The sequence below is a fragment of the Stegodyphus dumicola genome, chromosome X1 (assembly GCF_044657685.1).
Source record: "Stegodyphus dumicola isolate Sdum_Otavi_A_Nest chromosome X1, ASM4465768v1".
Classification (NCBI taxonomy): Eukaryota; Metazoa; Arthropoda; class Arachnida; order Araneae; family Eresidae; genus Stegodyphus; species Stegodyphus dumicola.
In genome coordinates this window covers 183674417-183689620 of record NC_140780.1, presented here as the reverse complement: position 1 = coordinate 183689620, position 15204 = coordinate 183674417, and the positions used below count along the sequence as shown (strand labels likewise).

At 32.3% G+C, this 15204-nt stretch overlaps 1 protein-coding gene across 1 annotated transcript; it reads right to left on the bottom strand.

Annotated features, from left to right (window-relative positions):
• Positions 1 to 370: 370 nt before the first annotated feature.
• On the bottom strand, positions 371 to 10883 carry LOC118194845 (uncharacterized). Its single transcript, XM_035366055.2, has 6 exons — positions 10588 to 10883; positions 8334 to 8417; positions 8125 to 8225; positions 4713 to 4808; positions 1975 to 2136; positions 371 to 1840 (listed from the first exon to the last, which is right to left on the bottom strand). Exons 1-6 carry the CDS (start codon positions 10603 to 10605, stop codon positions 1459 to 1461), a joined length of 843 nt encoding a protein of 280 aa, XP_035221946.1. The 5' UTR covers positions 10606 to 10883; the 3' UTR covers positions 371 to 1458.
• Between the last annotated feature and the right edge of the window lie 4321 nt (positions 10884 to 15204).

Below are 15204 nucleotides of genomic sequence, written 5' to 3'. Positions count from 1 at the left end.
GAATTGCTTAGCGTCAAAGAAGTAAAAAATAAGATTCGAAATTTGGAGTTTTGCTGTGGAAGACTTGAGACTAAAGTATCTTAAGATATACTTATTCTAAGATAAATGATAATAAAATTGGAAAACCACTGATTTTCATCAATATTTATATTGCTAATAAATAAATAAATGAAAGTAAAATAAAAATAAAAATTATCCAGTGTAGGTAAATACCGATAGTAAGTACATGTTGGTTTGAAAAACTAACTATACTTGTAAGGTAATCGTAAGGTCAGATATGAGTTTAATAATAAATGTTTATAGAGAAAGGAGCAGATATTTTTTGTACCCTAAATTAGTTAATATTTTAATGAGACTGAGTAAAACTATAAAACATTTCAAATTGCTTTTATTGGGAAAAATAATAGAAGCAGAGAAAACATGTAAACAGTTACAAAAATGCATTTTAAAAGATACTCTTGAGATTTATAGATACGTTTAGGTTTGCGAAAATGATGTTCAGTTCCTTTTTTGAAAAAAGAAATAAATATAAATACAAAAGGACATTTCACACACTTTGTTAAAATAATTAAGAACTGCAGCAAGAGAAGATAATTTGCTCAAATGTTAACACTAAACGACTATCACTTCTTCAGATATAAAGGTGCTCTGCTAAGTACGTGAATGCTCACAGTAGTAATACACACGCACACACAAAGCTTTAAATGGAATACTAATACATTGCCTAATTGCTATAAACTTATATATTATTTTAAATATAATCTAAAATGTAATGGGTAAATGTAAACCATTTTCAAGCTGGCAGTTCCCATCAAATGATAACTTTAGAAAATTTAATGAATATGATTTTAAATAAATTATAAGCATGAATAAGAACTGGGTTCAAGTTACATGCTGCAAGACGTTGCATGATGAACAGAATATACAGTTTGAGACTGGCAAAAATTGTAAAACAAAATGTTGGATGGAGGACAATCTAAAATTTAAATATTAGACAATGTTTGAAGCAAATGCCCTTTTTCGGTGCACATAATATGTTACATATATATATTATGTATATAATATTAATGTAAAAGACAAAAACTGTAAATTATCCTACAATATCTTCAGTTTCAAAGACTGTAGCATCGTTATTTTGATTTTAAATTTAAATAAACGTACATGATTTATGTTTGAAAACTTTTTTCTGGGCACAAAATCATTTTTACAATGCTTAGGGTAGTTTTAACACAAATCAGTATCTCTCAGAAATAAGTATTTTTGATAAAGGTTGCAATTTTTGAGATAAACTGATATTTGCTTCATCATTATAAAACTATGCTATAAGCATTACGTTGCATGATTTAGATATGCTTTACAATCTCTGTATGATACATTAACATGATCGATGGAAGCTCACTCTATTTTCAATGATAAGAACCAATATATGGTTTATATGATATGACCAGCAAAGGCCATTCAGGCATCTGTTCTTATTGGTTTAACACCGATATTCCAGAACTGGTTGCAAACAACAGCTACAGTCACATTCTCATTAAAAGATACTCGGCGGGGAGAACTTGATTCCAAAGATGAATTGTAACTGGTATCAAAGCTGGATGGTGATATCGATGGAGAACTTGAGTCCAGGCTTCCTCTCCACTTCGGAACAGGACATGGCATACTGCTAGACAAAGTAGAAATCAGCTGTGGTTCACTTTTTGATGAAATACTGCCATGTTTTAGAATATTAGCATCAATATCTTGAATTTCCTTTGTGGATTCCGTACTACCAATTTTAAAATTTTCAAGAACTCTAAGAGTGTTTTGTACCTCTGTATTCTCCGAAGACTTAGTTGAGCTAAAAGTAAAGAAGTCATAGTTTTAGAATAGCGACATACAAAGTTCTTACAAATGAAAGCTCATTTTAAAATACATTAGATTTACAGAGCATAGTAAGGTATTCATAATATTGGGAAGGAAAAGGACACTTACCTTGAATCTGACTGATGTGATGAGGTAAAAAAATCAGTGTCTACTAGTTGAGGAACGGGTATGTCACCAAGACACTGTTCATCAATTTCCGACATAGAATAGGAACTTTGTAAAAATAAGTGCAAGCCTTTGTCAGACAGATAAACTGGAACTTTAAGCACCCTGGAAAAGAGCCCAAAACAGAATAATTAGGTAAACGTAATTTACCACAAATCGCAAAATTTATAATAAAATGCTTAAGAATGTTTTAAATATACCTTTTATTGTTGTTATTTCGCGTTTAAAAGGCATATTTGCGACATACTGGAAACCATTTCATGAATACCTTGTATAAGCATAATTCTTTTAAAGCTTTTACTTATTACTTGAATCGAAAGGTAAGCCTTTAACTAAATTAAAGCATTTTATCTAATTTAAACCTTGAAAAGTACGGAAAAGGGAAAGTGTTCACCAAAATTACATGGCAAACAGCATAACAGACTAGCTATGCATTCATAAATACATATTTTAAAAAAAATTATAGTTAATGATGCTTGTTTTTTGTGCAACGAATTAGGATAATCCAGAAATATTCATTCATTCAAGAGATGTTTTTGGTTTTTGCTGGTACAGCGAACTCAGGTAGACGCACAACCAGGCCTAACCCCCAACTTCGGACCTCCTTATTAGGCAGGACATAGGTCCGTCAGGAAATTTGCTACCATGGAGAGTCTAATCGCATTCACTTCGCTGCTGCTGATCCCACAGTTACAGGCAATAGACTTTGTTTTTATCTCAACAACCCCCATGGCTGAGCCATTCGACTTGGCCACCGCTCCCGACCACCTCCATGCTCCCGACGACCAGAGATCACCATGGGGGCGCGGCTGTTATAAGCTTCCACCAGTCTAAATACTCCAACCAGTACTACGCGGGCTACCCCGCACTGAGGATTTACGCTGAGTGTCTACCGTGAGTCACTCATTATAAACGTTTTCAGGCACATGATCTTCCACCCAGGGCGCCCCTGGAACCTCTAGGCTCGAGTTCTTATCCCCTGGTAGCGAGACCACCAAGGTACATATTCGAAACAGTATAATAAACGACTGCAGTGGAGGATTCAAGATATAAAAATGTCAAAACACGTCACCGAACTCGCCATGAATCGAAACACGGATTTCTCGAGTACTAGTTAAGCGTGCTACCACTTGTACCTCGACAACACGCGCGAGGGAATACGATAGTTTTTACGATAAAGTTTTTTTAAAGCATTTTATAATGAGAAAATTCACCATGCTGCTAGTTTGAATATCCCATTTCCCTTTCCCTCAGAAGTATTACGTATCTTCCTTTATCCAAGCTATATTTTGTAAGTTTTGAAGGATTTGTGGAATGTTAGCAAGAATCCCAGTTCGCATTTTATTTATTTTCTTAAATTCTTGCTCAGTTGTACATTCACTTATTCATACATGAGAATGCAAACTTGTAAAGACACCATAGTCCTCAGATCCTAATTAGACCGACAAGAGAGTTATCACTCAGCTTGTGAAATTAAATCAGAGTCTTAAGAAAGGTTAAACATCCTTTTTAGCAAAAGCTTTAAATGAAACAAAATGTATGACCTTGTGCTTACAATTTAACTCTCCGCCTCTTGCGAGACGTCAGTTAATAGGTTTAGGTATAAATGGGGCGAGATACCAGTTATGCAATATTGGTAGTTCAGGTGTAGGTTCGCCTCATTAATTATTAAATTTTGACACCCTGAGAGAGGCGGGCCGAGAGTGTCCCACCACCCACTCGAGAGAACGTTTGGCTCGCTGTGTGTTTTGACTGCTGTTTTGACGCCAAACACTATACACTTACAAATATCTATGCCTTCTCCGGAATTCGATCCTGAGTTGAATGATACAGCGACTAGAAATACAAACCAGTAGACGGATCAGGGCGGCAATATTAGTTAACAGAAAGTTGGGTTTACAATTTAAATACATCGTTGCAACAGACTACAATTCAAAGTATCTAACAAAGCGTTGTCTCAAATTCTGTGTACATGATTTAACTTCGAATAGCAAAATGGCTAATGCCGGAAAACTAACGTAGCAGAGGTAGGTGAATGAAAAATTCAACTGTGAGCATAGTTGGCAAAATCTTTACCTCTAAAACTTTCAAGAACTTGGCTTTAAATACTTTTAACTCATCCTACCGATTGCAAACTTAAGAAGAATTGATAGTATAGTTTCAAATCATAAGCGAATGGGTTAATTAACATAAATATATTCTACAAAAGTTGAAAAATATGCAAATAAATTTTTGTTGACAAACTGCCACGGAATGCTGTCAGATCAAGCAAACTGGATGACAATAAAAAGATATAAAAAGAAAAAAAAAGCAGCAAATTAGCAAAATACTATAAACTTTAAAATTAAATATGAGTTATTCGATTGCCTGTCAGATCTTTCGTATTCGTAGTATTTATTACTATTTATCAGTTACAACACATCACCTTTTTATAGTTGTCCCTTTAATTTTTTTTCCGCGATTGTATTATAAGCAATTGCTCTCTTTTTTAACTTAAAAAATCATACTAATATTGTATTTTGACTGCATGATATACCCGAAATATTTTTATCCCTATGTTTAAGGAAACTAATATTTAATATACATGAATGATCCATTAATTAATAAATTCATCATATTGAAAATATAGTAGAAAAATACTTTAATTTCTACTCAAAATGAAACTTTGGAATATAACTTACCCATCCAGAAAAGTTTGAAGACCTTTCTTTCTTTTCTCTATAAAATCGATACTGAACCGCTGGAAGTAGTTTTTCGGCGGTAGAATTGGAGGCTTTCTATAAAAAAGAAGGTACTCACTTTATTTGAAATTTATTACTGATATCTAAAAATCATCGAAAAAGGTAAAGAAGTTACGCCCAATGCATTTCTTTTTGTGGGGTTACGTAACATATTTTTAGACTAAATAAGAAAAACTTGAAAGCACTTGTTTTTCAAAATTCTTTTATCGAAACCTTTCGAGATCTTTAAGATTATTCAAAATCAGAGGAATCAGATATTGTCATGAACTGAAAGTATGGAGCACAGCGGGTTATTTTTTAGCAAAATCAGCACACAAAATTTAAAAACAAAAATATTTCGATTATTCTACTGGAGGTTTTTCCAGTCTGTTACTGCAGGTATACAGTTTAACTATATTCTGAAATTCCGAATTTTAACGTTTTCTAAGTTACTATTATAAATATTTTAAGTGAAAGTTAAAAAAGTTAAGCATTTTACATATAAATAAATATAGTTCATTTATGTATAAGTAAACTATATTTATGTCGCCCAGACGGTATAGTAATTAGGGGAGCCTATTACAGTACCGAAGAGCCCGGGCTCGAATCCCGGAGAAGACATGGATATTTGTAAATGTATAGTGTCGGTGCGGCATGGCGACACTCTAAATATACGGCGAGCCGAAAGACCTCTCGTGTGGATTGGTGGTAGTGGAGAGGGGTGGGAGACCCCGGATCCTCCTCCGGAGTGCTCTACCTCAAAATTGGGGGTGGAAAATAGAAGTTCAACCTTTCTTCGGAGTAGCCTCTGGCAACCATTGTTCCATGTAATATGGACACGACAACAACAACAGCAAACTATAGTTATGCATGCATATATATTTTGGAGAAATGCGTATAAACGTCACTCGTTAATTACTTTCGTAGTCAGACTCTCAGTTACTGAAGAAAAAGGAAATAATGATGCCGGAAAAACTGAAGGAAAAGAATATTTATTTTGGAGAAATGCGTATAAAAGTCACTCGTTAATTACTTTTGTAGTCAGACTCTCAGTTACTGAAGAAAAGGAAATAATGATGTAAAATAAATCCGGAGCATAACACATTTAATTTTTTTTTCTGTACAGTGTTGACGAAAGTATAAAATAATCGGAAAATTTTCAAGTGAAATTAAAATTTGTTATTAACTGATTAGCCATATTTTCTTCACAAAAGGTTTCCTAATTGCATTATTTGTTTTCGAGATGACCTCGATTTATGGAAAGGATAAAAGATGAAAAACATTTCAGGATTTTTATATTATAGTCAGAACCAGACACAGGGCACCTGTTTTATGTATGATCAAGCAAAAAAAAAAAATAATGGCAAATGACACTATTAATTAAAGATGATGCAAAATGAAAAAGAAAACTAAACAACTGCGTTAGAATATAAAGGAAACCTTTTTTATATGAATGTGTACTAAATATGCATTAAAACTCTTTGTGGCTTATACACATGATAAAAAACACCATATTAACTCTTAAAGCAAATTAAAATTTTATTTTAAAAATAAATAAAAGTTGTTTAAAGACTTATCCTGATGTTATTCGCTCTAAACAATGGAAGTCTAGCCAAATCTAACCAAATAAGATGTAAACAGACATTATAAACGAAGATTACGCAAATAAAAGATTACAAAATTTATCATACAGCATCACTTATATAAATAAAAATCTTAAAACAATAACTGAAATACGAATCACTGCGTAGAAATGTATATATCAGGGGTGGCCAAAATGCGGCTCGCGAGCCTGATACGGCTCTCGCAGTCAATTTGTGCGGCTCGTGCATATAAAATATATGTATGAAATATGGTAAACTAAAACTATTCAGTGTCCAAAAAGAAGAAATTAATTTAGACTCTTTTTACAAAGTTATCAGAAATTTCTTTCTATTTAAAACCTCCTCCACTACTTCTATAATGATGTAAATATGAACTTGTGGCTTTTAGAAAATGTAGACACGGCTCTCGAACATTCCTGAATTCAAATGTGCGGCTCTTACTGACATGAAGTTTGGCCAACCCTGGTATATATCACCAAAGGAGATTCTAACCGTCTAGTAGAGCATACTGGTATTATCAACGCACTTTCTACTTGCTATTTTACAAAGCTGACTGATTTAGTATCATCCTCTGTTTCAAATTAAAATAAAGAGAAAAAGATATTCACATTACATATTTCATTATTAAATAATAATAAATAATATTAATTAACAGAGCAATTTAGCTTTGTAGTGAGAAGTTAAGGCAGTTACATAAAACGAAATAGTAAACTTAAGCGGCAAGGAAAGGAAAATTTTCGAATCGAGTATAAAAATGTGCATCTTTAAGGACAATCTTATCTTCAAAGAATGAGAAAATGGAAAGTATGGTAAAATGATAGTGTGTCACGTTTAACGGAGTTTCCCAGCTACGGGGAATACCGATACAGAGGAAATGCTTAACTGTGCCTACTTCCACTTTCGTCAGATAATCATGTTTCAAATTTCCGGCGAAAATTAACTTTCCGTAAAGTACACTTTCCCTTTCGTTTCGCTCACAACAGAATTTAAAACTCGATTTATACAGTATTTCGTTATACAAGTTACAAAATGGTTTTTATTGCTGTGATTTTGTTTGTTCGGATGTTACTTTTGTTATGTACTATATAAAAAACGTAATGTGCGCAAATGTATCGTTGTTTTTATGTTATATATCTATATATAAACACACACCATTAAAACTAGATATGCAAGATACATTCGCGCATCTTTTAGAATCCTGTATATGTATTTTTGCTCTATTAAAAATATACTTTTATAACTTTTTCTAAGCATACCCCACAGAGGGCAAAACCAAACAATGAAATATATTAACTCTCTGTTGTTAATTTCTTGGCTGCGTTCATTTTGTCCTGTCTTTGCTCTTTGCTAATTATATGAAATTATTTTCTGCACAGCATTTAACAAAGCATGTTCGCACACAAGACAGTATCTTGTAGCCCTGTACTACGAGACAATAAAAAATTGTCCCCTTGTTGGAAAAAAAAAAAAAAACTCTAGTGTCAAATTTTCCTGTGCTAAATTCAACTATCATAATTTAAATAATATGATAAGACTGTAACCAGCTAAAACAAACTGATTACTATAAATAAGTTTAGCAAAATTGTTTGCACTAGATGTTCATTTCCTTTGTGAATAAGGCTTCGTTCTACGGAGAAATACAAGCAAATACACAGACCTAGTAAAACTTTCTATCTCTTGTACAGCTAATATATAAATATCTGCATATAAGACTCGAAAACTTACTTTCAAATAAACTCAAAATTACGATAAATAATAATGATACTTACACTGTAGGATGATGAGAAACAAGCATACGTCTAAGATGTATGAAATCAGAATACCGTCGACGAATTTGTGAGCAAGAGTAATTAAAACAAGGGTCATTGCTCTGAAAGAGGTAAGAATGAGGAATAACTACGATGTCTACATATAAAAAAAATAAATGGACAGAAATGCTACAGTATAAGAAATACTTTTAAAGTAAAAATTTAATTACCTTTAAACTGATGGCATAAGACGTGTAATAACTTCCTTTAGAACAGCACTGTATCAAAGGACTATGCACAGAAACGACAGTCTTCTGAAAGGAGAATGATTTATGCATAAATATGCAATAATAGCTGTTATAAGAATTAGACTTAAATTTACGTCAGTAGTTATTAACTCCATATTTGCAGACTATCCGTAGAAGCGCTAGCTAACACTTAAGATTCCCATTACGCACAAACACATTCTTAACTTTATGCGAAGTTATTTTTTTATTCGGATCCAAGGTAAAATGAAAAGATGAGTTTCTCTAGAATTCTAAAGGAAAAAAAAGAAAAAAAACCGTACTGCGGACTCAAACACAAATTTCATTACTCTATTGGTGTTTTTCTTGAAACATAAACATTACACATGCAATTAATATATACAAGTAATACATATTTTCTAATATATGCGTACTTATTATACTATTATTTTACTTAACATATTTAACTCAAAAAATTATCTTTCTTAGAGCTTGTAAATGTTTTTTGTTTAGTCAAGTATGGACAATTTTCTTCGGAAATCAAATTAATATAAATTTTGATAAGTTAACATTTTAAATGGCGAAAAGTTTGTTCTCCGTGCTCATACAAATGGCTGAGGAAAAGAAAGTGTTATATTGATATTACTGAAAGATCAAAGTTTATTCAGTGGTTCCTGAACTATTTGAGTTAAAATAATAAATAGAGATAGAATAATCAGAAATGCTATTAAAGTTAACAATTCTCAGAATGATATATTGGGTAAATTTGTATAACACGGTAGCAGAAAAGTCCATATGTAAATGCATTTATTTATCTGCGATTATATATATATATATATATATATATATTCATGTAAATATTTTTAAGATGTTGAAAAAACAAAAAGAAAAGAAAACTTGCACTCCAATTTGCACATGTGGCTGCAAAATTTGAAGATAAATCAAAATCGTGAAAATCGCAACCAAAAATACCGTATTAAATATTTGAAGGTTAAACTTATTTTCTCCGCGTAACAAAATAAACTGCTAAAATGCAAATTGAAGAAAATTACAAACTCAAAATAAAAATTTTCATTTCAAAGAGGAATAATTATAAAAAACGGGAAAATATGAATATATTAAAACCAAAACGATAAAGATGTTTAATCTCCTTTGTTTAACGCTTCAAACAGAACTTGTCAAGGGAAAAGCGTTTCGAAGTCTTAAACCAAGTTGATTAAAGAGTGACGAAAAATATGTTTCGTTCTGATGAATTCCCTAAGACTCCAAATCGCTTTAAATTAATTCAACTTTCTTTTCAAACATAATCCAGTTTAAATGTCTCATAAAATTCATTTCTTTTCCCGATGTGATTCGCTCTTCTATAGTACAAAATTATTTACAAATGCAAATGAATATAAAAAAATTTTCAAAAAGGCCTAAAACAGCTAAGTTGAATCAATTACTATACAAAAATAAAAGTATTATATGTTTACAGAATTGAATATTCAGTTTAATTTCAATAAAGAAAATTAATTGTATAGTCTTATTATATAAATCCTAAAAGAAGGGCTATGGAAGCGGAACAAATGAACATGCACTAGATTTACATAAAGCAGTTTTCGGGAGAACATTCCAAACAACGTATTTTCCAACTTTATATATTGTATCTTATATTTTCTACACGCTTTCATTTTAAAATTAAACTTATCTGTGAACAAAAAACTTGCATTGAAGGTACACTGTTATTTATTTATAACAGTAATATAATGACTTTACTAATAACTAGCGTAATATTAATATAATAATAAAAGCTTCATTTTTAAATAAGTTACTACTTAATGAAAATTTATCTTGTGTTTAATTAGTATTTTATTAACTGGAATAACTGCGAAAGTTGACTAATAAATTACGATTACTGATAAAAACTATGTTAAAAATGTTAATATAGATATATAAACAATCGTGATCGTTAATCGTGATATAATATATAATATATGTTACAATATAATATATATAATCGTGATTGTTATACATAATCGTAATCGTTTATATATCTAATTGTGATCTGTAAAAAATTCATCTTCTAAAATTTTAAATTCGCAAGGACAATTTTATAAAGTAGTATAAATATAATTCTGCAAGAATACCACAAATTATTTACAGGTTAAAATATTCCTTTATGATTTTAAAGAAAATTTATAAATTATAAATTGAGGTGAATTAGCAGGGAAAGTCTATTTATCAAATTATATCTTACCAAAGAACTGCTATCCATTTCTTCCAATCGTAAAAGCTTTCCTCTGCAATAATTAAAAACAAAATAGCGCGCTTTTGTTTTTTTCACTCTTGAGGAATAAACACTCTCAGTAGAAATCGATACAGAACTTAACCAGCTGTCCCGAGTTTCGGCGGTTATGTAGGAGAGATACTGAACCCTGTAACTAACAGATGATAAGATAACATTTAACAGAAGCACATGTTTTCACAACTCGTGATCACTTGACGTTTAGAATGGTTAAAAAGGAAAAAAAGTTGTTATATGAGCGGGAGAAAACCGTCCTTTGTCAAATGACGTAGCACTATTTCGTCATTAATCATTCGTTTTCAGCTCACGGATGACACATTTGGTTATTTATCGCTGAGGCAGTGCGCGAAAGTGAAACGCAAATTTGCTTTAATGTGCATTTTGAAAATGCGTTTTTCCAAAGTAATAGACATTCAAACTCTATGGATCACAAATTATGTAAACAACTATAGAACAGCTCTCGGAGTGAAACAGTTTCTGCTTTTTCTTAGTTTTGAAAGGTTTTCCTTTCGTTTTCTGTTTGCTAATCGCATACTGGTTTCTCGCTCTCACAGAAAATCCGCTTAAAATGGATTTCTAATGAAGCTAAAAAGATTCATCTGCGGTAGAATATTTTAAATAACCCAGTTTCATTTCAATCAAAGCAGCTAAAGCAAAATTAAAGATCCACTTTGAAAGTACTAAATGCAAATTGCAAAACAATAATCCCTTGTTGCCAGCTGGAAAGAAATTACCTTTCGCCTGTGTTGCAGTGCGAAGACTCATTGAAAAAAATTGGTTTAATAGATGCTAGAATACACACAAAAAATGTTTTACAAACTCAAGACAAACTCTGATTCTTCCATACAAGCCTATTTTTACAGCATTTTGGGCTCCATAAGCAGTCAGTATAGTTGGTGCCCTGTACAAATTGGATTAAGTTATTTGAATATGACAAAACACATAAGGGCTATTTGTCTAAAAGGACGGATGCTTTCGTCGAGAACTATCTAAGGGAACCTTCCTCATATTTATGGCATTAATGGCGGAAAACAAGGTTACTTTACTACGAGGTTTGCTTTCGTGTGACGTCTCTGATTCCTAGTTTTGCTCAAAAATAACCACTCCCTTTGTTTTTTCCTTTTCTCAGACGTGTGTAATTAAATACGTCAGCGTTGCGAAGAGTCTAATCGTATCTGTCGCCTAACCTCAAGGAAAGCCACGAACATCCTACCATGCATGGACAAACCTACCATGCATCCAACTCGTTCGCCTAGGATAGAATCTGGGTTGAACTCTTAGTACTCAGCTGTCTTAATCTCTTGGCCACTGCTGGAACAGTGTAGAAATTAAACATATTGATATTGTATATCTTCATTAAGCTGTACATTGTGTGGTCTATGTAGCTAGCACCCTCCGAAAATCTGTACTCTAGGAGGCTGGCTATGTCACCAATGATTGGAGGCGTCCCTGCGCGCGTATTAATTAAAAGCTGTAATAAAAATTTTAGATTTAATTATTTTTAAGTTGCACTGCTAGTGATACAAAAGTATTTCAGGCTTTACCAAATTATATTCAGTGGCGATATCCTTTCGCAGGAGTATTTTTCAATCACAATGAGAAACTACGTATATTCCGCTATTACTGCATAATACGTACATATAGAGTACATTTTACATGCTTTTATATAAATGTATTTTTTTATATATTTATCGAACAAACATTGTTTAAGAAAAATTGCACATCTGCACACTGCTAAAGATGTTATCAAATATTTTAGTGCCATCTGAGGAGTATTAATTGAACGTTTTTTGTATGAAAAGCGGGTAACTACAACTGCATTTTGATTCCATTGACTAATTAATCTATATAAATAACCTTGCATAGTTCGCCATTTGATTTTAGGGTTCACCGTTTGATTTTAGGCAAGATTTCAAGGTAAAAATTTAAGAGTAATATAGAATAAGGAGATTAGCATACAGCCAAAAGAACATAGAAATTTCTTTTCAAACAATTTCTTTTAGAGTGCATACAAGACAAGTTTAAAGACGTTTAAAGACTGCTGAGAAATTTGGGAAGTATTACAGAAATGTCAGAACAAAGCAAATTTCAAAACGAAACCCGTAGTCTGCGAAGTATGTTTAAATCAGAAACCTTTGAATGTAAGTTTTCCACTGCAATATATTAGTTAAATAAACGGTATCTGAATATAGCGAAGTGCACAAGGGCCGTCTGCCTAAGGAAAATGATGCTTTCTTGGAGGACTTTCTGAGAGAAAGTGGCTCGTATTCTGATTACATACTAGGGAAATTCACAATAACTATTCATGCAGCCAGCCCGTTTGCCCGCATTCGAATTCAGATCGAGTTTTCGCATCGAACGCAAAGGATGTTTGGTTTATTTAACTACGGCAAAGCCTCGAGGACTATCTGCCTAAGGGGAACAATGCATTCGTGAAAGACTAAGGGAAACTGGCTGGTATACACATTACACAAGGGGGAAATCCACGAAACCACCCATGCAACCAGCCCCTTCGCGGGTTTCGAATCTCGGACCGAAGTGTTCAGATTGCAGTGTTCAGCGACTTTACAGCTCGGCCTATGGTGGGCTTATCTTGCGTAAAGAAACTACAGTATAAGACTAATACGGACTAGTTACAATGTGAAAAGTGTCCTCTTTGAGCCCAAATAAGAAGTACGATAATAAGACAGCAATGCATGTAAATAATGAATAAATATATATTTGAATAAATATGTCTTAGTGGAATTTCTTGTATTAGTACCATTGAATATTCATCCATATTAATACACATATAAATGTTCATATACATATATAAATATTTATTCATATATAGTGTTTTGCCCACCAGCGGCTGAGCATTAAATCCCCTGAATACGGGTAGTTCGGTCCGAGGTTTGAATCCCGCGAAAGGGGCTGGCTGCATGGGCATTTTCGTGGGTTTCTCCATGTGTAACGTATTAATACAGGCCAGTTTCCTTAGAAAGTCCTCCCCGAAGGCATCCCTTCCTTCTGTGTAGTGCCTTAGGGGAGAACGCGTTAATAATAATAATATGTAATGTTTTATTGTCAGCAACGATTTTCCTTATAATGGCTCTTGTTCCCACAATTTTTAGCCCATTTTGAAATTTTTAGTAGTTCTATGGTTTGCATCTGTGCTTTCATTTGTAATCTAAGAAAAAATAGTTTGCTTCACTGTAAATTTAACATTGTTCTGTTTTTTTTTAATAAAGTAAGCTAAACTCTTTCTTAATTAGCGTGAAGAGTAGCCTGACATACATTTATTGCGAGGCAGGCTAGATGAGTAAAGGTACTTTCTAACATTAAATACAAGCACTCTTCATTAAGTGCATTTAATTGTGTGTTTATTGGTAATTCTGGAAAAAAAATTAAGTCTTTTTAGTAAAGCAGACTAAAGTCATATTAAAACACATGTATTTTTTCGAAACAGGCTCCTGCGGTTATCATACAAAATCTGCAGATCAGAGGTGACGTATAAGTTGGTCTTTAATCTTGTAATTAAAAACTTTCTAAGCTGCTAGGTTCCTTGATTTAAGAGTCTGAATTTGAAATAAATGAAATAATAATGCTCTCCTTAATCATTTAATTCTTCATTTAATTCTATACAATTTTTTCCCTATAAGAAACAGAAAAAACAAACGTTTCAAATGATGACTCAGAAATAGATATAACTAGAGAAGTTAAAATAAAGAGCAGATACAATTAGTGTTTACAAAAATTCCAAGAGTAAGAGGCACTACTTATGCTATGGCTTGAGGCGTAACAAGAAGTTCTGTATAAACACTACTCTTTGTAGTAAGACGAATCTTTATATTCAGTGCAAAATATGAAGAAGAGAATAAGCACTTCCGTGAAACAGAAGGTATAATGAATTTTGTGGTTTAAATAAGCGTTAATAAGAAAAATTCCAATATTTGGAAACCCTCTAAAAGTAGTTCACATAGCCAAAGTCAAATCGAGAGTCATTTGAACATAACCTAAAGAGCATTAGTAAGTAAGTAAAATACTTTTTTATTTATCTAGATTAAATTTTGAATTAAAATAAGAAAATTTAAAATATTAAATTAAATTTGGTCTTTAACTCCGCTTGATGCGACGTTTTTTTTAATTACTTTCAAAGGTACTCTACCAGTGAGGTTTTTGACTTTGCATGCAAAGATACAACAAATCTCATGACTGCATAAAAGCGATCAAGCTACTCAGAGGACTAAGTAGTAAGGATTACCAAACCTTTTACAAGGAATATTAATGCTAAATCTAACACTATGAATAAAGAACTAGTGAATTAAATATTTCCAAGAAACTTTGTTGAGAAAAAGGGCCTCTTATTCTCTTGTTTCTTAAAAAAAAAGGCCTCAACTCTTTGTTTAAAAAAGTCCTTTTCTGACTTTTGAAATAGCTTTAGCTTTCTGTGGCCGTTTCTAATATCCATTAATTTTTAAGTCAAGGAGGTACTGCTCCAAATAGTAAATCATGATTAGCTTTCGAATTTCACATGCAGTCAAATGATTAGCACAGTTAAGTTTTCTTCTCTTCGATAATTTAAATACT